This window comes from Dipteris shenzhenensis, chromosome 16, assembly GCF_047967505.1.
Source record: "Dipteris shenzhenensis isolate YYH24624 ecotype China chromosome 16, Dip_SZ_1.0, whole genome shotgun sequence".
NCBI classification, from domain to species: Eukaryota; Viridiplantae; Streptophyta; class Polypodiopsida; order Gleicheniales; family Dipteridaceae; genus Dipteris; species Dipteris shenzhenensis.
Window position 1 is genome coordinate 38326986 of NC_141611.1, and position 26481 is coordinate 38353466.

The following is a 26481-nucleotide window of genomic DNA, read 5'->3' on the forward strand; positions in this document are numbered from 1 at the left end:
TACAGTTGCAGCCATGACACCCTCTCCGTATGCACGCAATTACCGATAGGAAGGTCCAAACGGCCCATCATTGGGCAACATGAACATATTTTTTATTTGCAGCAAGCAGTTAGAGAATTAAGGCTTGAGCTGGCAGAAGTAAAAGCCCGACCTCAAGTGCTAGAGGGACATGGCAAGCATGCAGTAATTGCTGAGGTCGTGAACTCAAGTAAGAATTCTCCTCCTACTCCTCAACTAGTCTCGTTAGTCAAAGAAATGGTTCATACTAAAGTACAATCAATAAAGAAAGAAGTGATTGAGGAGTTCGACACAAAGGCAAACAAGACTGACATCCAAGCAGAGATCAAAGAACATGAAGCCAGAAGCGATAATGCATTGAAGATTAGAATGGGGGGGCTCCGGGGGGCTCCCTGAAGGATGGTTCAAAGATGATGACTCTTTTAGTGACACTTTAGCACATGTCAAAGGGGCCATGCCTATTGAATGGAAGCTTGATGATGATGATGATGATGGAGCAACTAATATCTGGCACTCTAGAGGACATGCTATCCTTACACTTAAGTCGCAAGATTTACGGATCAAGCTCCTTCAATAGTCTTACAAGTTGAAAGGGACCAAGGTATGGATAGCTGAGGAACTTACACGAGCTCAATTGCAGAACAAGGCAACGGAATTAGCTAAAGTCAAGGGTGCTAGGAAGGATGGAAAATGGGCAGTTTACCGAGAAGGCATAGCACTAATTAAAGAGTTTAAATCCAAACCAAAAGACTCTCAGTCCTAAACTGATGTATGGTTGATTACTCTTTCAGACTATTATGTAGGTACTCTAAATAATTGGGGTTGCTTTTGCACTCCTTGGGAGCTGCCATGGGCCCTCCCTAAAGCAAATGTACTAGATGGTTTTTTGCTGTCCCATAGTGTCACGAGGACGTAAAATTATGGGACTTTTGATTTGCGACTCCCGTAATTTGCACGTGACTGCCTTGAGCCTCTGGGGTGTAAGGGTCTTGGCCATGGGGAATTAAAATTCCTAGTGGGCCCTTGGAAATAGTGAATGTGGGCCCAGTTACTAGGCAATTTATTCCTAGGGCCAAAGTGTGCAACAGGGGGGCCAAAAGAGTGGGGTAATTAAAAATTGCTAATTTTAGCACAAGACTACAAAAAGGGCCTAGAGCTCTTATTTTGGGTGCAGTTGACCAAATCAGTTCCAGAAGGAGCCAGATCATGAGTTGTGAGCTGCCAAGAGCCTGCCAGGTGTTGCTAGAGAAAAATCGCATATTACTAGGAGCTTCCGAAGCCTGCCAGAGAAAATCGTCACCAGCCAGGGCCAGTACCAGTGCATCCAGGGCGTGCCAAAGGAAAAACGCACCAGATCCAGAGCCTGTTGCAGATTGTGATTTTTGCCAGGGTGTCTTCTGCAAATTGCTATTCTATTTCCAGGTCCTCTTGGCTGTGCTAGGTGATTGCGTCCTGTTTTGGTTCTGTTTTCAGGTATTTCCGGGCTGCTACAGAAATTGCGATCTGTTTTTAGGAGTTTCTAGGCTATCTAGGCTGTCCCAGGGAAATTGTGATTTGTTCCTAGGCTGTCCAAGCTGTGTAGGAAGATTGCGATTTAATTTCTGGAGGGTTCCGGGCAGTGCCAACTGATTTTGGTAACTTTTCAGGCATGGGTGTTCGCTTCTAAGCTATTTTTGGGGTTGTGCCAGAGCAGAATCAGCTTATCTTCACAGGATCTAGGGTTTTCCAGCCAGGGCGACCTTTCTTCTGTGGATTCCAGGTAGAAGAAGGCTTGTCTTTGCCTGCTTTTGCCGTTCCTTGATTGGTTGCTGGCTAGTTATTGCGTTTGGGTTTCTTTCCTCGCGAAGAAGGGTTAATTTATGTTGTTGGGCATTGGCTAGAGAGGCTGTGGATTGAGGCAACCCGTTGGGAAGTGTTTGGTTGTTTGATTGCACCAGAGTTCAGCTGTTGAGGGCTTCGTCTTGCAGTTGTTCAGCCGTGTTTGGCTGGTTGGGCACTTGGTTGTGCGATTGCAGGAGTGGTTCGGACAGTGGATGCTATTGGGGTCCCTGTTATATGCTTTGGTTGGCTGAGGATACAGGATTGTCTAGTGATTGGATGCCATTCACCGTTTGAAGTTGAGCAGGGAATTACAGGGTGGGCTGGACGGGGAGTCTGCAGGCGTTGGTTTGTGTGTGGTGTAGCTTCCCAGAGACCTTTGTAATCAGTTGCTTGGCTTCAAATGAATGTTAAATAAATACCGTAAGAGGCGCCAATGTTTGGGGCCAAGCGGTGTCCTTGTTTCTGAGTAGGAGCGCTCTAGCTCCCCTGTAATTTGTGTTGTGGTGCATATTTACTTGTTAATTTAGTGTGTATGCTATAATTAAGTGGATCCTACCACCCTTTATGTTGTTGAGGCTGGTTTCAGTCGTTCCATTGCCGGGATGCACCTAACTTCTTTAAGAGGAGAGCATGTGGTTGGCTTGGTGCAAGTCCAACAGACTAGGTGAAGAAGACAACATACTATTCAGTAAATATGTCACACAGGGAGAGATCTGTGAGCCTTACTGAGGAGGAGGAAGAGTAGATGCCTGAGTCTCTTGGTGGTGACTAGCGTGCACGAGAGGAGACCCGGCATGTTGTAGAGCATCGGGATGATGGGACGGATGAGGAGGATGTGGAACTATTCAAGGCACATATGCAGAGTTTCATGAGTGCTTTCACTCAGTTCACAATGGATCCTCGCTTCCAGAAGATGATGAACTCAGATATGCAGCCGAAGAAAAGGAAGCCCGATGATGGGGATAGGGATGTTGAAGCTAACAAGCGACCACATGTCAGCTTTCAAGATCAGTCCTCTCAAATCCCCTATGGTCAGCAGCAATCTAATGCGATTCTGGCACCGACTCAAGGTAACAATTTTCAGTCCATGGTTTCCGGACAGCAAGGAGTTTTGGCAAACCCAGTTTAGCCAGGTTATTTTGGTGGTGGTTCAGTGTTTCAAGCTATGGTCAGCCCACAAGCCCAATTTTTGGGTATGCCTGCTAGTCAAACAGTTGGGTTTCAGCCTAGTTTACAGCCCATGGGACAGAACATGATGTATGCAAATGTTGGAGCCAGCCCCAGGGCATAGTTCAATGCAACGTTTCAGAACGTTGAAACATGAAACGTTTTCAAACGTTTCAAAACGTTTCAAAAAAATAGGTGAAGTTTCAAAAAAACAGATTGTATTTTTTTGGTCTAAAAAATATAAATTTTATGCCTGCATACATTTGGTATGCCAAAACTGTGCAAAACTAGCTAAAAACATAGAAAAAGACTTGACAGAAAGCCTATAATGGCCAATGGTAGAATAGATTATAGACTCCAGATTAGAAAACTCAATCAAGCCTTCAACTTTATCAATCAAGCCTATAATGGCCAATGCTAGAAATTAGAATAGAGTCTAGATTACAAAGCTCAATCAAGCCTTTAAATTTTAGATATTAGATTTCAGTTGAGTAGATACTAGACAGGTCACAAAAAATCAGATTTCAGATTACAATTTACAAGCTCCAGCCTTAAACTTTATCATATTTCAATTTTCACAAGTTCAGGAATCACAACCATGGAGTCTGGACATAAATCAAGTTCTCAGTTTTACTCTTGTAAATAGTCTGCTAGTCTATAGACTAGAACCTAGATTACATAACTCTAAGAGTCAAGAGTGAATGAAGGCATGAACTTTAAATAATAAACAAAACTAAAGTTCAAACTCTACTGAAATCTGAAAGAAAGTAGCAAGTTAATCAGCAAGAATCAAGATCTGTAGGTGCTTGGGCATCTTCTCCTTGGCCCTCAGCCCCCTCCTCCTCCTCCTCCCCATCATCACTATCAGAATCTGCAGAAGTGGATGAATCCTCTTCTGATGATAAGGAGGTCTCCTGTTCTTTTGGAGCAGCTGCTATTAAAGTTGGTTCTGTTCTCCCTGCTCGTCTGCGTGCCTGAGATCGTGTGGCACATGCCAACGATGCCCGCTCCTCAGCAATGAATGCATATGCATCATCATCCTTATGCATAGGATGAAGCATTTCATCCTCAGGGACTTGCACAAGTATCTTATCAGGATCCACCTCCTGTGGACCTTCAATGGTCTTACACGAGGTGCACTACCACAAAGTGAGCCACCACAATGCTTACACTTCCATTGTTTCGAACCCGAAGCATCATATTGTTGCTCCACATGCACTTGCTCTCAAACAGTGTCCTTTGCTCGCCCCATCTCTAAGCTATACTATCCTAAGTCCTTGGAAGTTGGAACTGATTACAGGTTACTTTGTAGCCCTCTGACACTTCGAGTCTTTGTCCTGCGAGACAACCAATAATCCCTTTGATTATCTATTGCTTCAAGCTTGCAAGACAAATTACAATAAATTTTTTATTGTGAATCGTGAATGTAGTAGTAAGTAATACGTATACTAATGAACATGACCAGCCAACTGCTTCCAATGCTCACAGCAGCTAGCTAATAGCTAGCTAGTTGGCAATTAGCAGCATCATGCATGCAGCAATCTACTTGGTGCATGCAGCAATCTACTTGCCAGGCTCCAACACAACGACACATGGCAAGGAGGAGCACGTAGAAATTCTGCCAACGAACAAAAGGCCAGCGAGCTGTATACGAACCAAAGGGGCTAGTGAATCCACGAACAAAAGGGGCTACTATCATCATGCATAATGCGTTAACGAACCTGCATCCATGATGCACTTGTGCTCCTGTTCGTCGTTCAATTGGCGTTGGAATAGCTATGCATGCAATCGATTGCTGCTCGTGGTACTTGCTTGCTAGCTTGCATGTATTGCATAGGGGCCAGGGCGCTTGAGCCTTGCAATCTGCCGACGCTTGGAGATAGCTAGCGGCGCAGGTGTCGTCAAAAAGCATGAAGACCCTGCATGGCTAGTTGTTGTGCGCAAGGGATGGCCTAGTCGAGGCTAGTGGGCTTGGATTTGTAGGTAATCGAAGAGCAGGGTTGTCACCTGCACATGCACGCCGCCGTACGGGAGATTTCGCCTCTACAGTCTAAGTCCAAAAGTACAAATTTTTATCTAAACCTACAGTACCCTAGCCACGTTTCATTGAACATGAAACGTTTCGAAACATGCTGCACGTTTCGAAACATTTCAAATTCAATGAAACGCGTTTCATTGTGACTATGCCCCATGGATGCAAACATGTATGCCTAATGCAGCAACAGGTAACCTTGCTTTGGGAAATATGCAAAATTCAGGTCTGAATAGTACAGTTTTTCCTAATGCTGGTAGTGTGGGGGATAGAGTGAGTGTTGCTGTCCCTTTTGCCCAGGCACCTGTTTAATTTGGCACCTCAAGGGAAGTTGAAGGACTTTAAAGAGGCAGGTGCAGCCGTCAAATTTGAGACATTCAATGGGGTGCAGGACAAACTTAAGGCCTTGACCTTTTTGCAGTAGATCGATGCAGCCTACACAGGAGGGAATTTCACAGAGTCATCTAAAATACGCCGGGCTGCAAGTTTCCTGAAGGGGAACGCACTTCAGTGGTGGACCACTATGCTCATGCAAAACACCGCACCAAACATGTGGGTAGGTTTCAAGCAGGTGTTTTCGGCTGCGTGACTTACCACGACTTTTGAAGTAGATATCATGACTGCTTGGCATGAGCTGAATTCCATTAATTGCCGCAATTTAGAGGAATATAACAGCAAGTTTTGGGTGGCTTTGTTGCGTGTTAGGTCCTACTGGCTTGTTCCCTTCATTGAGCAGGTTGAGAAATATTGTTGCGGGCTGCCTAAGGAGTTGAGAGACTATTGCACGAAGACTAAAGTCTCCAATATGTCTCAGCTTATCGAGAATGCTAGCACGGCATATGCTTTGATGTAGGGGAGGACTTCTGGGTTCAAAGGTCGACAGAAGCAGGAATCTAAGAATGGATCTTATGGGGATAAGTCTGATAGAAAAGCTAATCGTCAAAAGGATGAATGTAATCGCTTGTCTCCAGAGGAACGACGCGCTTCATATGAAGCTGGCAATTGTTTTATTTGCAAAGAGGAGGGACATCGGTCTAGAGATTGTCCCAACCGTAAGAGGAAGGAGCCGGCTAGTGACATGGATGGGTCACGGAATGTTTCAAAGGGCAAGAGTTCCTAATTCCACAGTGGGTTGTTTACGGCTGGTTTTGTATAGCACGGTATATAGGTACTTGTAAAAAGAATTTTGTATTTTTTTTTTTTTGCGCAAAAAGTAGTGCTAGTTATATTGCTTCAAAACGAGAGTACAAGAGGGCCTAAAGGCCAGCGGGCTGTAATCACAAAACGGATACAGCCCGTGATAACAAAATAATAATTACAAGCCTCTCAGGGCATAATCATCGGAGTGTGGACAAACAACCACGGTGGGGGGGAGTAATGCCATTGAAGACTGTGAGCAGAGTGCTGGAAGAACAGCTCTTGATGGTCCCAGTCGCGAAGGAAGCACCATCTCTTCTCCTTCCCTGCCCGTGACTCCCCCTGAATCTGCTCCCACTGACCCTTGAGCGTGTGAATGATCGTCCTCCAAAAGCCTGATCTTCTAAGGTCTGCGCGCATCTGGAAGTCCAGATATACCAGCCTACAATACTCCCTATGATCTCCCAAACTGGGTGCCGAGTCATCGCTCCTTCATCTGTCTCTGTCAGATGCCAAGGGAAGCTGTCCATGTATGCCCAGGTGGCCTGCGTGATGAAGAAAACTGGATCCTGCCTAGAGAACTCATAAGCCAAGTGATGTCCCATCCCGGTGCTGCACCAGCAAACGGCTCCCCAAGTGACCGGTCCTAGCTTAGGTGCAGCCCTTGCTAAGATCCCCATGACTCCCTTCCACACTGTCTGACCATGCGAGCAGCTCCAAAGGTAGTGCTTCAGGGACGACTCCTCCTGAAGACACATCTGGCAGTGCTCCTCCTGCCCCATCTGCCTCAGCCATGTGCCAACTGGTAGCCCCTTGTGGGCCACCCTCCAAAGAAAGTAAGAGATCTTCCTCGGCCGCTAGCTTGCTCAAAGAGTCTTCTAGAATGTGCGAAGAAAAACCAGAGATATCCCTTGGGCATACCAACTATGTGCCTGTGTGGGTAGCCTGTGCTGGAGAGCCCCAAGAGCACGCCTACCAGTACACGCACTGTATGAGAAGAAGGGGGTAGGGTTCTCTGAGGTCTCCAGTGGTGGCGAGCGCCACTCCCCTGGGTCCCACTCCGCCTCTGTCAAGGAGCGGCCCTCCCAAATCCAGAGTCTCCAGTCCTGGTCCTGCATAATCAGGGGTCTATATGCCACGTTTTCCCTTGCAGCCCTGTGATGCGAAGGCGCTGCCAGGGAAGCTGGGGGTCGATCACGACCTCTCTACTTTGGAGACGGCTACCATCGACGACGGAGAAGTGAATCGAGGGGTCCCAGAAAAGGCCTGCAACCACCAAAGGAATGCCACGGGGTGTGAACTGCCCTAGCCACCTCTCATCTCCCGGGAGGAGCTGTCTGGTGATCATGGGAATCCTCCAACTTGCAGGATTGGCAGCATCGATCTCCGCTCGTCGAGCCTGGATCCCACGTGCTGTACCTACTGCTGCTGCCAGCTCGCCTGGGCTCAACTGGCTATAGACGTCCCTCCAAACCCGGAGCGAGCGCGCAGGCCCACGTGCCCAGAGCACCCATGGGATATGGGATCTCTCTCCAAGCGGGCGACTTGTATCATCTGTCACCTGGCTGCTCCAGATCAGGGGTTGTCTGTCTATCTCCTCTCGGCAGCTAGGGGGAACCTGAGAGAGGTTGTGCCGCAACTTCCTCCAGACCGAGACGAGGCCACGGACGAAGGGGGAACGGGGCTGAGTCAGTGGGGCTGAAGTGAAAATCCATCGGATAGACGGTTGCCAATCACCCCCTCTCTGGGGGATACACGCGTTGAGACCATGCTAAAGCAAGAGCTTCCACGTCTGCCCTCCTGGGGTCAGACCGCGGATGACTAACTTGCCAAGTAATGCCTGACTTTGCAGTTCTGGATCTGTGAAGCCAAGACCACCCTCTGTTTGGGGGAGAATGACCGTCTGCCAGGCGACCCGGGCTCTGGTGGTGCCGGAACCATCTGAGCCAGACCAAAGAAAGTTCCGCACCAGTAGCCTCAGCTGGGCTACACACGATCTCGAGAAACACCAGCAAGAAGCCACGTACCAAGCGGTGGCAAGAAGGACCTGATTGACCATAAGGGCCCTGCTTGCCAAAGATAGCCGAGCCGTGCTCTAGAAGACTAGCTTCCGTCGTATGGAGACTAGGACCGGTAAGAACTGCTGAGCTGGCGTGATATCCAGACCTACCTAGAATCCCAGGTAATGTGTCGTCTGTCCTCTAGGGATCCAGCGAAACCCCAGGAAAATACCCCAGTGTGAGCTGGCTCCCGAATCCGTAAGAAAACCAACTGACTTATGCCAGTTGATTTTCGCCCCAGCGGCTAGGCAAAAAACCTCTAAAGACAGTCTCACTCGCTCCGGTGATTCGATATCATCCTGCACATACAGGGCCGTGTCGTCTGCATACTCGGAGTCTAGAAGTTCTGCATCGTCCTGAATAGGGAAGCGCATCTCTCGAAGACCAGTGGTACGGGCTCGTAGGAAGTGAGTCATGGCCTCCGCAAAAAATAGGAAGAGGTAGGGCACAAGCGGGCAGCCCTAACGCACCGAGCGCTCGAGGGTGAATCTCTCCCCCATCCTGCCGCTGATGATAACCCGGCTGGAGGCCGATCTGTAGAGACTAGCAATACCTTTGATCCAGTCGTCCGAGAAACCGAACCGAGAGAGTATACCTTCCAAGAAGGACCAGTCTACTCTGTCGTACGCCTTCTCAAAGTCAAGGAGTATGGCAAGGTGCTGGCCACTATGCTGGGTCCACTCCATCACCTCTGAGAATGTGAAAATGTTGTCCAAAATGCTGCGATCTTGGACAAAACCAGTCTGGGTGTCATGGATCAAGTCATGTAGCAGGGGGCGGATGCGGCTACTGATCATCTTGGCAAGGATTTTATAGGCAGTCGGGAGGAGGGTGATAGGGTGTCACTGTCAGATCTCCTGACAGTCCCCCCCTTTGGGGATGAGGCAAATCAAGCCTGTCGCAAGGCTCTCTGGCATCTGTCCGCTGGAGAAGATAAGCTGGAAGGCTGCGAGCAAGGGCTGGTGGACCTGCTTCCAGAAGGTGGTGAAGAAAGCTCTAGAGAGCCCATCCTCACCTGGGCATTTTTGCCCATCAAAAGCGCTCACCGCATCCTGCATCTCTGCCACGGTGAAAGGGGCGAGAAGGGTTTCACTCATGCTAGGCTGCACGAGCGACGGTGTATACCTCCACACCTCCTCCCTGCATCGGCGGGCACGAGGGTTTGAGGCTCCTGCTGGAACAGGGATCTGTAGAAATCTGTCGCCAAGTCCCGGACCTGTCCTGACACTACCATCCTGTGCTCTAAGAGATTGGAGCTATTGCCCTGCTGACCTTTGGCCATGAGTCCTGAAGAACTCTTTGCACATCCTGTCGCCTTTCCTAGCCCAAAAGGACTTGGAAACATGAAACGAGAACTTTGAGCGTCGCTGGGTTTAGGACCCCCGATTTACTCACTGGCCGTCATGGAGCTTCCAAAGGTGAAGACCTTTGCCACAACCCCTAGTAGCTAACCCTCCTACTCTGATATCGCATCAACACCCAGCCCATATACATTGCATTACAAGCAAAGGATTGGATTGGATATACAGGAACATATATATTTTCTTCAACAGGAAATAAGGGAGCTCCGACTCATGTTTGCAGCCCTCGCGAAAAAAGTAAAGGAGATGGAGAACAATGGCAAGAAAGAAATCGAATAGGAAGTCCGACAGATACACAGTGAAGCAGCATCTGCACCACAATTGGTGACCAAAGTCCAGGACATGGTTACCAATAAGGACAAGTGGATGAAAGAGGAAATCTCAGCAACAATGGACAATAAAATCAACAAAAGTGAAGTATATAGAGAAGTACAAGAACAAGAAAAAAGGGTTGCTAATGCCCGAAGTCTATGCATTGGAGGACTACCTATAGATTGGCATGAAGGGAGCCTGGCAGAGAAAATCGATAATGTTATAGCAGCTACCCCTCAGATGAATGAGACATAAAGGACATGTCCATTGTTGCTCATATTGGGACACAAGCTAGAGTGGCCCTCAATGATAGGAGGGCAAGAAGCAAGATTCTCATGCAAAGCAATAAATTAAGAGGTACCAAGATATGGATCTTGGAGGAGCTTACCCTGACTCGCAAAGAGGGAAAGTGGGCTGTCTATAGAGATCGTAAAGCACTTATCAAAGATTTTAAATCCAAACCCAAGGACTCTCAGTCTTAAATTGATGTAATATAGGCTGATTACCTTACGTAGTATATTGGGAGTGGTATATGCACTTCCAAGAGACCCTTAGTCTATACCTGATGTTTGGTGATGTTTATCTTTTTGGTGTATATTTTGTCCCATAGGCCTGTGAGGCCTCCCGAGGAAGTTAATCTCTCTCTCTCTCTCTCTCTCTCTCTCTCTCTCTTATTGGGCTACTTATACAGGAAGAGAAACAGCCACACAGAAGTACATTTGCACACCTATGGCAATACATAAGCGAAGAGCTTTGGCCTCACTTCGCACCTGATCACACCAGCTGCAGATTGAAATAGGAGGATGGAAAGATATGCCAAATTATGTGACGAGGGAATGGCAGAAACTGAAGAACACATGGTAATGATATGCCCTTACTATACTCACATCCGGAAAGCATTTAGCTCTCTTCTCGAGGGACATAACAGACTGGTTGATATGCTACATAGCGGGTCACCCCCAGCTTTAGGAATGTTTGTCTATAAGCTTTTCAAGCACAGGAACTCACCTAAGACATAAAGGTAGTTTCTCTTAATACCCTCCTCTCCAAGGGAGGAGTCTTTGTGTACGAGGATTTTGTATTGCTCAGGTCCCATAGGCCGATTTTTGGTCTTCAGAGGACGATAATATATTCTTCTTCTTCTTCTTCTTCTTCTCTCTCTCTCTCTTTAGGATGTACATTGATGAGATCACCTCTTTCATAGACTGCCTAGGAGGCGAAGGATCACTACTGGCCGATCTCATGATACAGATATTGCTATACGATGATGGCATAGTCCTTATTTCATCCTCAACTAAAGGCTGCATAGACACTTGGAGGCCCTAGAGGTGTTTTGTAGAGAGAGAGAGCTGACAATCAACCTTGGGAAGACCAAGGTTATGGTCTTCAACACCTCACATGCAGTGATTTGATGATTCAGTTTCACTTATTGAGACGAGCTAGTCGAGATAGTGTAGTCCTACACATATTTGGGAGCAGTCTTCACAGGGGCCCTTTTCACTATGACACATGCAACATAGGCATGACTCACATGGGGACGGGGTGCTTTGGCCCGATTGGAGAGATAGTGTTTCCAGGCACACTTTCAGAATCCACCGATGAAGTGCTGGCTTTTCAATATGCTAGTGCGACCAATTGCCATGTATACAATACCCTTCTGGGGATGTGATCTACTGATAGCAGTGTGGAGGAGATTTGAGCGGCTATAGGTGACCATGGCATCTAGAATGATTCAAAGCAAGCCGTCAGTCCCGCATGAGATAGTACAGGCAGAGTTCGCCATGACACCACTACAGATTGCCATCTTTCAGACAATGACTTTCATCCATGGAGTTTGGGACTTACCTCAATGGAGACTACCGAGGCTGGCTCTGGAGTCATCCAGACGACTAGCTGAGGGTGGGGTGGACACATGGTATGCACCTATATCCACATGGTTTACCCAACACAGGATTCATATGGATAGGTTCACCCCCTTTCCGTATAGTTTGGATGCACCCCTTGAATCGATCCCGCGAGAGAGATTAACCGTATCATACGGTTAGATGTTCTCCAACTCCACACGTCTCGGGCTCGGGGGAAGAACAAGAGCTCCCCCACCAAGACACAGTTCTACCTCGACCATTTCCTGAATGTCTCAGAGTAGGGATTCATCGTTAGACCTCTATATCTTGAGGACAAAAGAGTCTCACATGCACTGAGGAGGATCGCCATTGGGCAGATGTGGGTTTCATTTCCATAAACTACGAATGCAGCTCTCTCGAGGGATGACCTCATCCTGTCTGGTCTCAATGTGTAATTGGTGAGAAGAAACATGAGATCGCCCGATTGCGATCCTCAAGGTGTGGGGGAGATGGATATGGGTGTAGCCAAGTGGGTTGATGAGATCGTTCCTTGAGATCTGTAGACAATGCTCTTTGTAAAGCTGAGCTTCACGAGAAGCTCGCTAGACAGGTCTTGTATGTCTGTAGTTGTACAAGATCCTCCCGAATGACCTGATTTGCCTCATGATAATTGAGCAGAATAGCAGGGGCCTCAAGTGTAACATGCAACTGCAATCGCAGCGAGACCTTCTTTGAACCATATTGTGAGGCGTATGCGTATGCACCACAAAGAGAGAGAGAGAGAGAGAGAGAGAGAGAGAGAGAGAGAGAGAGAGAGAGAGTTTTAGGGTTAGAGAAACGTAGACGACACCAGATTAGGTCCGTGTACCATTAAGGTCCCCCTTCCCCAAGTAGGGAAGACTTTACTTTGTACTTGGAGAACTGTGAAATGCAAACGACATTCCTTCAGAGAGTATTTTTGCCTACTACTTGTCCATAACACATGAGAACCACTCAAACGGGTTCTTCCTAGAGGGTGTCCCTTTTATTGAAGTTTTTGGCACCTCTGAAATTGTTGAGATTGCTCTTGAGGCTATGGCAAGTCATGATGGAAGGGATGATGTACGCATTGTTTGGAGGATGCGAATGGGAGCAATATGGTTATCGTGGCCGTGCACATGGCAATGATAACATAGATGCTCCTTGTTGCACCTCTACTTCTCCTCGTCGTTGAGAAAACCCCCATACTTACTGTTAGCTCGTGGCTTGCTGTCGAAGGTGCTATTGGTCTTGGAACTTGCTTGCCCTGAGGTCTCTTGATATTTCTTATTTAGAGGCCTTTGGGTCTATGACCCTCGCTCATAAGAGACAGTGAAGAAACTTAGTAAGCCGGGCTTTGTCTAAACTTTAACTAAATAGCTGCTTGTGTGAAGCGATTGCGCTCAAAGCACTTGGTCTGAAGTCGGTCCATGTACTAGGTTGGCAAGAATGGGGCTCAGATATCCTTGATGAAATCCGCCTAATCATAGTGAGCTACGTCTAGTATTGTATTATAATGCTTTGTGCGTCAATTGTGTCACCAAACGATGGCTTCTAGTGCATGGAAGCTAAGATACACTTCTTGTTATCCTCGGTTTGCACAAGGGAAAATAATTCTCAAACTAGTTGAGCCAAGGCAAAAGAACTAATTGTTTTGTCTTTCTGTCATATCTGCAAATTTGAGCTTCCTTGGAACAAAGGCTTGGCTAGAGGTGGAACTGGTATGTCGTGTTGGGATAAGTATGATCAAGGGCTTGCTCTATGGTGCATGTGTGCATCTAGGGGAGTCACATGTGTGTTTGTGTGTGTTGTAAAGGCACATCAAGTGCTATGATGTGTCTAGTGTATGACCTAAGTGATGATGTAAGACAAAGGCAATCCCACTGATGTAGGGATTGATTCCCACTGATGTAGGGGCTGATTGCCACTTATGTAGGGAAGGTATTACCTTCTCCCCCTTTCTATAAGAGAGAGACCTCTCTCTCACAATCATAATAGAGAACAACATATTGCTTTCATTGTGCTCTCACACCTCTTGCAAGATGCATCTATTCTATCCTACGGGATTCTACATGTCGGGCTCTGCAGATTGCCGCTTTGGTCTGGAGAAATGACAGTATGAATGGCTGATCTTGCTCCTCTTTTGCTTCTTGCGCTGCTTAGAGGCACTCTTCTTCGGCTTCTTGGGCAGTTGCTTTAGCTTCCTGGGCTGCTCGGGAACTTTCTTCTCTAGCATCTTGGCAGCTTCTTTCTCTTCCTGGTTACTCGAAGGCTCCATGGTTATGCTAACTGCTATCTTTACTCTTTTGCTGCTTTGGCCCGGAGCAATGACAGTATCAATGTTTGATCTCGCTCGTCCTTTCCTTTTTTTTTGTGCTCTTGGCAGTTGCTTTAGCTTCCTGGGCTGCTCGGGAACTTTCTTCTCTAGGATCCTAGCAGCTGGTCTACTTGTAGGCTCCATGGTTATGCTAACTACTGTATTTTATCTTTAGGTCGGGACCTGCAATCACCAGAATACCCCTTTATATAACTATCTGGTCCATCAATGGTATTGGTCCCCACTGAAGGGCTAGCCTGAGGCTATGCTGGCTGGTTTGGGTCTCTGAGGCTAACTGTAGGGAACTGTGCCCATGACTGGAGGGTCACGAGAGAAGCTATGGAAATTACATGGGCTGCTGCTGTAGAACTGAGGTCTGCTGAAGTTGCTGAGGCTGTTGATGCAGAAGGTCTAGATGCTGCTACTGGTTGCTGCCCTTGGAACTGAACGAGCTGCTGCGTCGGTTGCTGCTTGAGCTGCTGAGGCTCCTAGTACTGCTAGAACTGCTGTGGTTGAAAGTGCTGAAGCCCTTGGAACTGCCGCTGCCCTGGCTGATAATGGAATGAGGAAGACAGGGCTGATGTCAGCCATCAGACGCACTACTACGAACTAACCCAATCTGTGACAGCAGATTGTCACAGACTGGCCGACTTGCTACTGCCCCAATTGCTGTCTGCATCGACCTTCCATGTCAGCATGCTGACCTGTCAAGGCTTGTGTGGATGCTGATGTCAGCTACTGCACAACCAGTCTGCACCTGCTGCGCTCATCTGCAGGGTGTCTGTACCTGTCTGCAGGCTGCCGTACAGCCTCTATGGCTGTTGTACACAGTGCTGCTCTGCTGATGCTACTTAGTTCTACTACTGTTCTGCTGTGCTGCTGTAGGCTGCATAGCTGCCAGCAAGCCATGCCTTGCACTGCAGATGCCCATGACACATCCTCTGTATAGAAGCTGCCAGGAATACTGACACTCGTTGAGCGAGAAGAATGGGTCTAAAAAGGAGTAAGAATGACCCGACAATGGTCAGAGGTAGAGACATGTGGAGCAATACAAATAGTGCCATCTCTGTCAAGATCCATATCATCAAGGTAAAATCTATGACTCCATGCATGAATGGGCTGGCCGGGAATATATTTTCTGACATGAATGTTCCAAAAGAGGGCACCCCCTCCTCTATTGTTGGGTGCTTAAATGTTAAGAAAACCAACTTACACTCATTTAACAATAAAATTGTCGAGTCAAATTGATGTATGGGTGTGTGCCTAAGGGCTAGGAGTCCTATGCTAGGAGTGTGTGAGAGTAGGTGTGCTAGAGTGGGTGTGATTGAGAGAATCATGGACCTGATTGAGAGATACTGGGAGAAATTTATGGATCTAGATGCTCTACTGAGCTCACATATGATGTCACTTTTGGATGTAACTTGTGCCTATATATTGGGCATATCTCATGAATAATCTATGTTTTTCATCATCTTGGTATCTCCACCTTGTCTCCATGCTACTCCAACATGTGGTATCAGAGCCATGGAAGCCACCATAGCCCGGGAATCCTAGCTAGGTCGTGCTGCCACGTGGTATCATCCCTACCAAACTCACCTTCTTCCTCATCTTCTTCTTCCCTCTTATGCCCGTTTTTCCTTAAGCTTGTTCTCCCTCTACATGCAACTATTCCCCGAGCCCTTTGAGCTGTAGAACCACCTCCCTAGGGCGCACTTCCACCTAGAAGCATTTTATGAAATTCGACCTATGCTGCCCGTGCCACCACTCTGACAGTCCGATGAACTTGCTGTTCATTCTCCTGCTACAGGGCATCATTCCGAAATTCCTTCTAGCTGTGGCTGGGCAACAATGTGAGGAACCTCTAGTTCAAATCTGAGCTCATATGCTTCAGTATTCAAGGCACATTTGATAAATTTTTGGCCAGATCTGCTTTTGTTCTCTCTGTCGACCTGCGCATCTATTCCGCCTTTCTTTGCTACTGGACTTGCCCACAAATCAGGCTTTCATTTGCGCTAGAAAGCCCTCTCAAAGCTGCTTGCTGCTGGTCGAATTTCATCCTCCAGATTCAGTCTGTGATGGCAAGCCTTTCCTTCATATCTTTGGACTTTGATAGTTGACCAGTCAACATACAATTGGGGCTTTTACTTCTGAAGATCAGTTTACTGTATTTTGACTGTGTTTGATCATTTTCATGAAGCCATAAGTCATGGAAAGTTGAATGTTTGACTGATATTTCAGTTTGGCATATTTCAAAGTGTATGTATGCAAAGAAATAGTCATCATCTGAGGGGATTTTTGTGTTAAGAAGTATCATTGTACAAGAGCAGACACTGCCGTTGCAATGACAAGTGGTAAGACCCTCTTCTCCATGAATATTTTCCTTGAGTTGCAACATGAACAAATGTACAAGAAGATTGGACATTCCAAGGGAGTTATGAAGAATCACAAGAAGAAAGATTGCTTGATGGTCTACATTGATGAAATTCAAGAAGGTAAAGTGAAGAAGGGCTACACCAAGAACCTCTCCAATGACAATGTACCTCACACTATGGTAGCTTGGAAGAGGAGGAGGAAAAGGACAAGATATTTCATCAAGGGGAAATTGTTCCCCATATCAAAAATTTAGGTTCAACATACTATGGTACTCTGCCCTTGCTATATGCATAAAATGAATGAAATAAAGTGTTTTGTGTATTGTCAAATAATGGTACTCTGCCATGGATAGTCCTCCTAAAATGATTGTATTAGGATTTGAGTGTTTTTAAGATGTCTAGGTCCTAGGTCTATACCCTTAGTCAATTTACCAAGAAAACCCCAAGATACATAAGAAACCAAGAGTCCAGGAGTAGTACTAGTTGGGGCCATGACTTGGAGCATCCTAGATACTACTGTCGAGAGAGGAGTGAGATATTGGTAGGGGCCATCATGGAGCATCCCATGTACTATTGTCGAGGGATGAGGTCATCAATTTGTGGGGGGGTATATAGAGTCAAATTGATGTATGGGTGTGTGCCTAAGGGCTAGGAGTCCTTTGCTAGGAGTGTGTGAGAGTAGGTGTGCTAGAGTGGGCGTGATTGAGAGAATCATGGACCTGATTAAGAGATACTAGGAGAAATTTATGGATCTAGATCTGAGCTCACATATGATGTCACTTTTGGATGTAACTTGTGCCTATATATTGGGCATATCTCTCATGAATAATCGATCTTTTTCATCATCTTGGTATCTCCATCTTGTCTCCATGCTACTCCAACAAAAATAATCCATTGGATTTGAGGTGGAATAATGATACGATCCCCCAGAACTAGCGGAAGAAAGATGATGAAATAATAATGTATCTCCCTCCTCTACTCAGATTAGCAAGTATGTAAGAAACCAAATAATTGCACTGGAAGCTCTAAGCTTCCTTTCCATTATTGATGTTGCTCATTGTTGCTTATGCTAAAATGTTAGGACTTAAAATGCCAATGTGCAAAATTTATACTAGCTAGAATGTGTAAGTGTCTTTATACATGTGATCTGCCTCTAGACATGAATGCATATGACAAGAGTATGAATTTTGCAGCATAAGGTTCTTCTCATTAATTTGGGTGGATGCCTGAAAATCCCATTGGTGTTCCATGAAGTCTAAGCATATGCTTCTTTGCCACAAAATAGTGGACGTGTAAGTTGGGCTTAATTAATATACAATGGAATCTATTTTAAAAGGGCACCTGTGTGAAAATTCCTTGATGGGTGACATTGTACAAAAGAGTTGCATTGTAGTAGGGCTCTGTTAATGCTGTCCACACTGTTGATGTAGATGTCTTTGGGACTGTAGATAATCTCCTCGCTACTTGTTTGGATGTTGTAGAGATCCCGGATGAACTACCGCGCATGGCGCCATTGCTGTTGGCTTGTGCCACTGATGTCACCTTCGTGGGTATGTTCACTTTCTCATAGAGGTTGTAAATACGAATGCAGCATGTTGATGCCAATTCAATGGCAATATGCTGGCACTGTAGAGTCTTTACAAACTGTAGCATTCTCCTTGTCATGTGATTATTTGTTTCCTATGCAATCTTGCAGGTGTCGTTTGAATTGCAAAGATGGAAGAACTGGGCAAATTCACATGTCGCAGACAATTGCTGTTTTCATTTTCGCAGGGTAAACAATATTGGAATTTGGAGATGCTATGCATTTAAGTGGAAAAATGCTATCCAAAAATGTGCCCCATTAGGTGGATATTTAGAGGGCGGAGCATTGATTTCTGACATAAGGACCTGCTTTGATAGTACATATCAAGAGTGTGAGGCTATTTTATATTTGAGATACAAAATAACGTTGACAACATGCATCAGTCAGTTGTTGACCACTCTACTTATGATGTAAAGCCAAGTTATTAGACATGTGTCAAGCCCCAAAATGAGGAGAAGCCATGAGCAATAGTAAGGTGGTGGATTGATGCCTTGGGCACATGTTTCAGCTCTATATTAGTCAGATACAGAGGTTGATGTATGGACATCATCATAACCCCAGATTTAGGGCTAAATGATGACATCGCATGCTTGCATGATGACATGGCATGCACGACTGCAGATCTGCAGCAAATGATGTGGCAATCAGCCATGAGGCCAAGTGCAGATAACGTGGCAATCAGCCACATGTCAGGGTGGGATTTGACCTGGCAGAAATGCATGTATTAGTCAGCCACTGATGTGGCAATTGACCATGCGGTAGGTGGGATGCATGGTCGGCCTTATCCTTGTTGGTCGGCCCTCTTCTGCTCTAGGGCTAGGTCCCTGGTGGCCTACATAAGGAGGGTTGCACCCTCTCTTAACACATCTCTGTGTGAAGAGAGTTGAAAGCAAGGAGCAGGTCTTGTGTCCATGACTTGTTCTCCACATCTCCATGTGGAGTGTAGGAGAAGGCTACTGACATCTAGAGAAGGATATCGTTGTGGGTGAGCTTGTATTTCAGCCTGATTTAGGCACTATCAATACAAATCTACATTGTCTCTCTGTCTCTCTCTCTCTCTCCCCCCCCGCCCCCCCCCCCCCCCCGCGCCTGCAACGCCTCTGCCTCCTGGCTTGCTGCCTCCCTCCACCTCCCTCTGCCTGCAGCCCCTCCTGCTCCGCCTTGCCATACTTGCTCCCCCCGGGCCGCCCCGCCTTCTTCGGGCTGCTCCCCTCCCGCCGCTCCTGCCTTTGCGCCCTGGGCCACCCATCCTACCTCCCGCCTTGCTGCCTCCTCCCCGTTGGCTGGCCACCCTATGCGCCTCTAGCCTACACCCCCCTGCGTAGCTAGCCTAACTCCCCCCCTCCCGCAGCTAACCTACTCCCCTCCCCCCCCGTGCAGCAGCTAACCTACCCCTGTACCCCTCCCCCCCCCCCCCCCCCCCCCCTTCTGCTGCCTCTAGTTTCAGCTCTGGGTGTGCCTCTCGTCGCCATGGGGGGGGGGGCTCGTGCTCCCGCTCCAACTCTTGCACTAGGATCTACACAAAGGACATAGAAGTGAGTCCAAAGAAAAGGGAAAAGGTGAAAAAGAGAGGGACAAAACCAAGAAAGATTTAAAAAAAAAAAAGCAAATATAACTGAAACTCAAGGACGTGAACACACACTACAACCGAAGCGGACTTGGGGTTGACAACAAAGCAAAGGCGGGATCCACCTCAGCCTCAGTTTCAGCCTCAGTCTCCGCTTCTACTTCTACTTCAGCCCCCGCTTCAGTTTCAACCCCCGCTACATGCTCACCTTCAGCTTCAACCTCAGTTTCAGCTACAGCTTCTACATCCACTGCTACAGTTACTGCCAGCAACATACCCATACATCGGCTGCTCCCCTCTCCCCTGGGAAGGGGGGTTGTCACAGATTTCATCCCTCCCTCTCCCGTTACAGCTCTCTCATCGCTTATGACACCTACTTCAAAGGTGTTATACACTGGTCTGCATTACGTCTCGACCTTTCTCTTCTCTCTCCCTCTTTGCAAACAGCGGTACAAGGGAAACATGCTGAGTTTATACAATAAATCACGAAGGGGAAGGCATATATGCTTGCATGGAAAGATGTGCTAAAGAAAGACACAACACCAAAGAAAAGGGAGCTCATCTCTGAAATACTTGAAGAAGAAAGCCGACGGGGCAGCAAGACTTTGAATGTGCTGGTCAGAGGTCTACATGTAGGTGATAGTCCCATGTCAGATGCCAAAGTTATATTATAAAATGTTAAGGTGGCATGGTTCCCCCTCTTTGACAAGATGGGAATCAACCTTACTTGTGAATCAGCTTGGAGAGTGGGTAAAGCAGATGCACCAAGGAGGCCCTTGGTTGTAAAGTTACGAACAGCCACAAATAGATCTACATGGGCAACACTGAAGGGGACGAGTATGCAAAACAAATTGAGGATGGCAGTGTGGAATTGTAATGGCACCCTTTGGGTTGACCCAGGAGGGTTCTTGGAGACATACAATAAGAGATATACGGTCTTCTACACCGAGACACACGAGAGCCTAGAGAGAGGGCGGCCCACTGTGACATGATACACATGGGAGTCTGCCCATAGGAGGGAACTGAGGAGGGATAGTGGAGTATGAGGTTCTGGGGGTGTGGCTGTCCTCTTCAAATCAGCTCTTAGGCCACTCCTTTTAGTGGTCAGGAAAGAGGAACATGCACGGCACATGTGGATTAGAGTTCAGATACTAGAGGCACGACCGATCTTCATTGCGGTGTGCTACTTTCCTCCGGATACATCATCCGCACGTGAGGTTGCCACAGAAGTGAACAGCTCGTATGAGAGGACACATGATGATATCACAGAGTTCTCTAGACAGGTCGACACCCTCCTCCTTGGTGACTTCAATGCACGCACAGGGGACAACCAGGTGGGACTACTTGACCTTGCATCCGATTCCCTCATAGTACTAGCGTTAGATGCAATTGAGCTCGGGATAGTGAGACACTCAGCAGATTCTCCACACGTGACAAGGTATGGGCGGCACCTACTTGTGATGGGAGCAGTATATGATCTGATCATATACAATGGCCTTCAAAGATGTCTATCATCTGGTGGACTCACTTGTTTCCCACATGGAGGGCGGATCAGCACAGTGGACTACTTGATGGGCTCCCTTGCCTTCGCATCTCAGATTCTCGACTTTTTAGTACCTCCTCCCCCACTCATACCTGACATTCTGTATTTCCACTACCAGGCCAGTCACAAAGAGAGTCCTCCATGCACCCACTCAGACCCGTGTTTACTTTGACCTGATTCTCGATCCAATTTACATGAGTCACTTAGCTTGAGAGCTTCCGACCCTACACGGAGTGGAGGTAGACCTTCCTTAGGTTTCAGCCACGTTGGCTTCAGTGGTACACAAGGCTGCCACCATATCTTTCCCTACGACTCGACCCACACATGCCCCGGCTGGAAAGATGTCTCAGAACCCTTGGTATGATGATGAGTGTAAGGACATAAGAAGCGGGCTTTTCTCACTCGCAGGATTGATGAGGTGGTCGGATCCTTTTGAGGGGGAAACCTGTTTTCTTTAGGTGTCTTGACTTGTATTTCTCTTTGTTCACTCTAAACTTTAATATAACATATCTTATTTGCCTCTGTCCTTGTATACGTTAAGTATCAATTCGAAACCTATCTGTTTTGTCCAAAACAATGAAATGAAACGTGTCAAAATGACGAAACAGATAAAAAGTTTCTTGTGACTATGATGTGGACAGATACTATAAACTATGTCAGCCATTTGGGTGAGGATGAGGTGGCACTTTCAGCCTCAACCTTGGATTTTTTCTAGCTCTCTTGGATGAGCACATTATTTTTCCTCTTAAGAGCTTGCTCTTGATGTTTCTTTCATACTCAATAGAAGTCTTTTTCTTGAAAAAACAAGTTAGCGCTACATAGAAAATATATGTTGAAAGCATCCTCCCGTCTCCCCATTTCCCATGCTGTCACGTGGAAAAGAAAGATCTTCAATGCAAATGGTACTACTGTACTTTGAGTCTTGGTGAATGGTACCATAAACATCTTGCTAGCTGTCTCACAAGTTTCTGATACTTGCATGTGGATACTGCGCATGGGTTCTTGCATGTATGCACTTACAACACATCATGCTTTATTTGAAAGACACCTATAGATGAGAGGTGTGGCGAACTCTCAATAAGAACTAGGTCTTTAACAACAGCAAGGCCTACCATAAGAATTGGGTGTGGCTAACTCTCAATAAGAAATAGCTCTTTAACAACAGCAAGGCCAATATTACATGAAGGGATCTAGCCTTTTGTTTTTCAAAAAAAAATGTTAGCTCATTTTTCTTCTCTTTTGTTTTCTTTACAAAAAGTTTGGTCTTTAGAACAACAAAAATCTGTTTTTGTACGATTGGATACATTCTAGTCTTACAAAGGTATATAATATTGCATGGAGGGATCTAGCCCATGTGTTTGAGAGAGAAACAAGACAAGACTTTACTTCACCGATTGTTTGTATTTGGTTATGCAAATTTTCAAAACCGAACTTACATACCTTGGGACACATTATTTGAGTAAATGGAAGGTATGAGTGGCCTCTTTTGAGAATGATCACCGAGGTCAATCCAGCATTTGTGAATTTTGCCCAAACCTTCATCTTGAATTATGCTACATTAGCATTACCCATGTGAGACTTGTCTACAGTGGTGGAAAAAGGGAAGTACAATAAGTGCTGTCCCATTGTGTAGACTGAGAAGCTTGATGCATGGTTCAAGCAATTGAAACATGAGGTTACATTAGCTCGTATGTTGCAAGTCATGGATCCTCGTAAACCATTGCTGGTTAAAGCATGTGCCTGTTAGAATGTTTCAAGCGATTGAAACTTGAGGCTACATCAGCTCCAATGTTGTAAATCATGGATCTAAGTCAACCATTCTTGGTTGAAGTGGATGACAGGTGCTAAGCTGTTGGGGCAGCATTGTTCCAAGACGATAGATTGGTAGCTTTTGAGACTAGAAAGCTATAATATAAGTGGGCTGGGCAACACATGAAAAAGTTTGTATGCTATTATTCACAGATTACTTTTGTGCTCTACGTGCATCCTGAATTAAGAGGGCTAGAGAGCTGTGGATCGCTTTGAACTAAAAGATCTCCAACTCAAAGAGCCGGGCAACCAGCCCTTAAGATCACCCAGACACACCACTAGGGTTCCTAGATAATTGAGTCAGAATCATGAGGGCATGTTCCCAAAGCTTTGTGCTGCTTGGCATCTTCAAAGACAAGGATAGGTCTTGGGTGCAGTTTGATCAGCCAAACTTGTACTGAGCTGAGTGTCCAATTTCTTGAACACAAATCTCCAGAAATGCGAACCAACTTAGCACCTCTATCAGTAACTATTCAAGCTAGCAAGTCATACAGGCTAAACGACCTTTTCACAGATAGGTGGGCAACCGGAGTGGCTGAAATATTTTCTCTTGTAGGAATGAACGGTAACATTTGGTGAGTCATCAACAATCACCCAAATTGCATAATGCCCATGAGAGATTCATGGTAATCCGACCATGAAGTCCATGCAAATACTCTACCATTTTCTATTTAGGTATCTTCAACAGATGCAACAGGCCACCATATCTCAAGTACTCAGTTTTGTTAACTTGGCATTGTTGATGACTTAGAACCTACAGTTTGACCTCAACATTAAGCTTAGGCCAAAAGAAGTTTCTTTTCACTAGATCAAAAGTTCTTTGTACCCTTGGGTGTCTAGCACTAGACTATCATCATACTCAAACAAGATGCAATGCATCGTATCTCTCACCCTCAGTACGTAGACCTTACCCTTTTGAAAAAGCAGATTTATTCCAAATGGAAGACTCTAATTTTGTTACCAAGAAGGACATTATTGGATCTCTGTGAAGCACAGTTGATTCACACTACCAATTTTGCTCAACGACATCAACTGCTTTGTTGGAAAATCCTTTTCAATAACGAATCTCTAAGTCAAACTTTTGCATAAGCTCCAACCATTGGGCCTTTCTACCCCTTATGTCAAAAGTATTGTAGAAATACTTTAAGAAGCCTACCTTGGCATATCTAGGTTGCCCGTTGCATCTTCTGTTGTATTAAAGGATTGATGTATCCGTTGGTTGTGTGATCAAGTTGGCTTCTTGTGGCTGTTCATTGGCTCTTGTAGGCAATGAACTGAGAGTCTCATGAAGCAATCCAAAAGGGGCTGGTTTGCACAGTGCCCTAGTGGATAGCTGAGTGGTAAACGTTGTTTAAAGGTTAATTAGAAGCTCCTATCTAACAAGGTCGGCAACCCCTCTTTTTTCTTTTGTCCACATGCGACTTGCGCCTCCTACACGATCATGTAATACTACGGCCCAGTTTAGTTTTCGTAGATGATATGGAACAATCCATTTAACCTAGTGCCGTTCTCAGTTTGTACAGAGAAACCATGCAGCCCTGAGAGTTTTTAGGACCAACATTCAAAATTTGTGCACAATTAATTGTGTACCTGTTTTCCATACCAAGGACGCTTGAAAGGTGTTCCCTTGGAAGAGTTGCAATTATGTGCTTTCTAAAAAAGACTACATTCAGGCTTGTAAATATTATGATTTCCCCTTGCAACTGTGTGTTTTCTAAAGAACATACTACGTTTATGATAACATTTATTATGATTTCCTCTGCAATTATGTACTACATTCAAGCTTGTAAATATCATGGACTAATGCGCCGTCTTTCTCCTTATAGTGTTTATTGCAGCAAGTACTAGAGAAGGGCAACTTTGCAGAGGGAAAAGATGCATTACAGGTAATCATTATGACATTGAAAATAAGACGTTTTGTGTTCATTCGGGTGAATGTGAAGGTATGAAAGGGAGACATCAAATACGGAGGTACAAAAACAAGAAGAGTTAATAAGAATACAAATTAAAACAATGGGGGGAAGCCAAAGTGCATGAAGAATGGAACCTTTGGCCTGTTTCAAGGAGATTTTGGTTTAGCAAACTGTATGCAAGTCTTCCTGTGTTTCAAGGTAGAGTAATTAGGTCTTCCATGCACTCATACAAAGAAAGAGGGAATATTTAATATCATTGAATCTTTCCTTTTGATACACCATGACAGTTCACAAGCATCATTTCATTACCAAAGTACGTGGCTCTAAATTTAGTCACGATGAGGACTCATGCAAAAGACAGGAGGTAGTTGTTCTGCTGCTAGGTTTTTGTGTTAGGTTTTCTATGGGAAACACTCTATACTTAAACAGGCAGTAATCAATATTTTCTAACTGGAAAAATAATCTTGGTTGAAAAAGCGTGAAAGAATAACAACTGTGATATCACTTGAAATAGATGTAAATTTTGGCTTGAAGGGAGTTTGGTAATGACAAAACGCATTCTATGCTTAGGCATTACAAAGTTGTGCCCTGGCTTCAACTTTCATGCCTTGGTCCTCAAAGATATCTAATAGCACTCTTGGGTGTTGATAATGTCTTAGATAGTTGTAGTGGGAGAATATGTGTAAAAAACCTTGTCTATGGACTATGCATTACGAAGCCTCTATGATCTATGTGTTGTATTCAATCTACAAGCTCCCCATAACTGACAATTGCCTAATCTTGAGATTGGTAAAGTCGTGGCTTCTCCCAAGATCTACACTCCTTTGTAGAGAATACAGACATGCATAACATAGTGAGTGTTGAAAGGTAACCCATGAATTGTATTGCATTGATGTGTAGAGATGCATTGAGTGTATCCAGAAGCTCCAAAAAGAAATAACACAACAGTAGCTGCGAAATTTATACCAATTCTTGCCTTCCCCAAAAGCATAACTTTTGTTCACAAGCAACAAGTGACCTCAAAAGTGAGAGTCTATTGTTAAAAAAACAAAGATTGTGCTTCTCTGATTGCTACCAATTTACATGTGATGCATGTGTATGACCGTGCATGTCTTTTGGCTGAGACCCTTGGTTTGAAGCCCATGGTGCTCCTTTGTTCGTGTGAAATCTGTGGATAGTTGCACCGGGTGAAGTGTAGGATGTAAGATTCTTATGGATCCAAGATTTGAAGGAGATGGCCATCTAAGTGCAGTCCTAGCCACTGTGATTTTTTTAATTTCATGTTCATGTTTGGTTCAGTCATAGAACAATCTGACTATAAACTGGACTTAACAATTCTCTATGCTTGTAGGAGGTTGACTCTAGAGGAAATCTAGAGCACAACAGATATTGATACATGCAGCGAATTTATTTTGGCATACTTATTTGTTTTCATCTTATGAGCATGGTAGTAGTCTTTGTGGTGGCAACAAACCCAGTAGTGCTGAGCCTAATACTTGGAGTTTTTGGTGTCACTTGTGGGGTCTATGAGACTAAAAGAACCTAATACAATGAGCTGAAAGGATGGAGCCTCTAAGTGGGCATCAACACCGATGACGAATATAA

At 45.6% G+C, this 26481-nt stretch overlaps 1 protein-coding gene across 3 annotated transcripts in view; it reads left to right on the forward strand.

Moving 5' to 3' along the window:
- The window catches only part of LOC147892924 (Protein prenylyltransferase superfamily protein), a 133856-nt gene that overhangs the window by 61612 nt on the left and 45763 nt on the right, over positions 1-26481 (forward strand). For all 3 annotated transcript variants that reach the window (XM_087387124.1, XM_087387122.1, XM_087387123.1), the window contains exons 5-7: positions 17941-18009; positions 18156-18233; positions 24790-24849. In XM_087387124.1, the coding sequence (XP_087243250.1) occupies positions 17941-18009; positions 18156-18233; positions 24790-24849 (207 nt within the window). The remainder of the gene's footprint in view (positions 1-17940; positions 18010-18155; positions 18234-24789; positions 24850-26481) is intronic.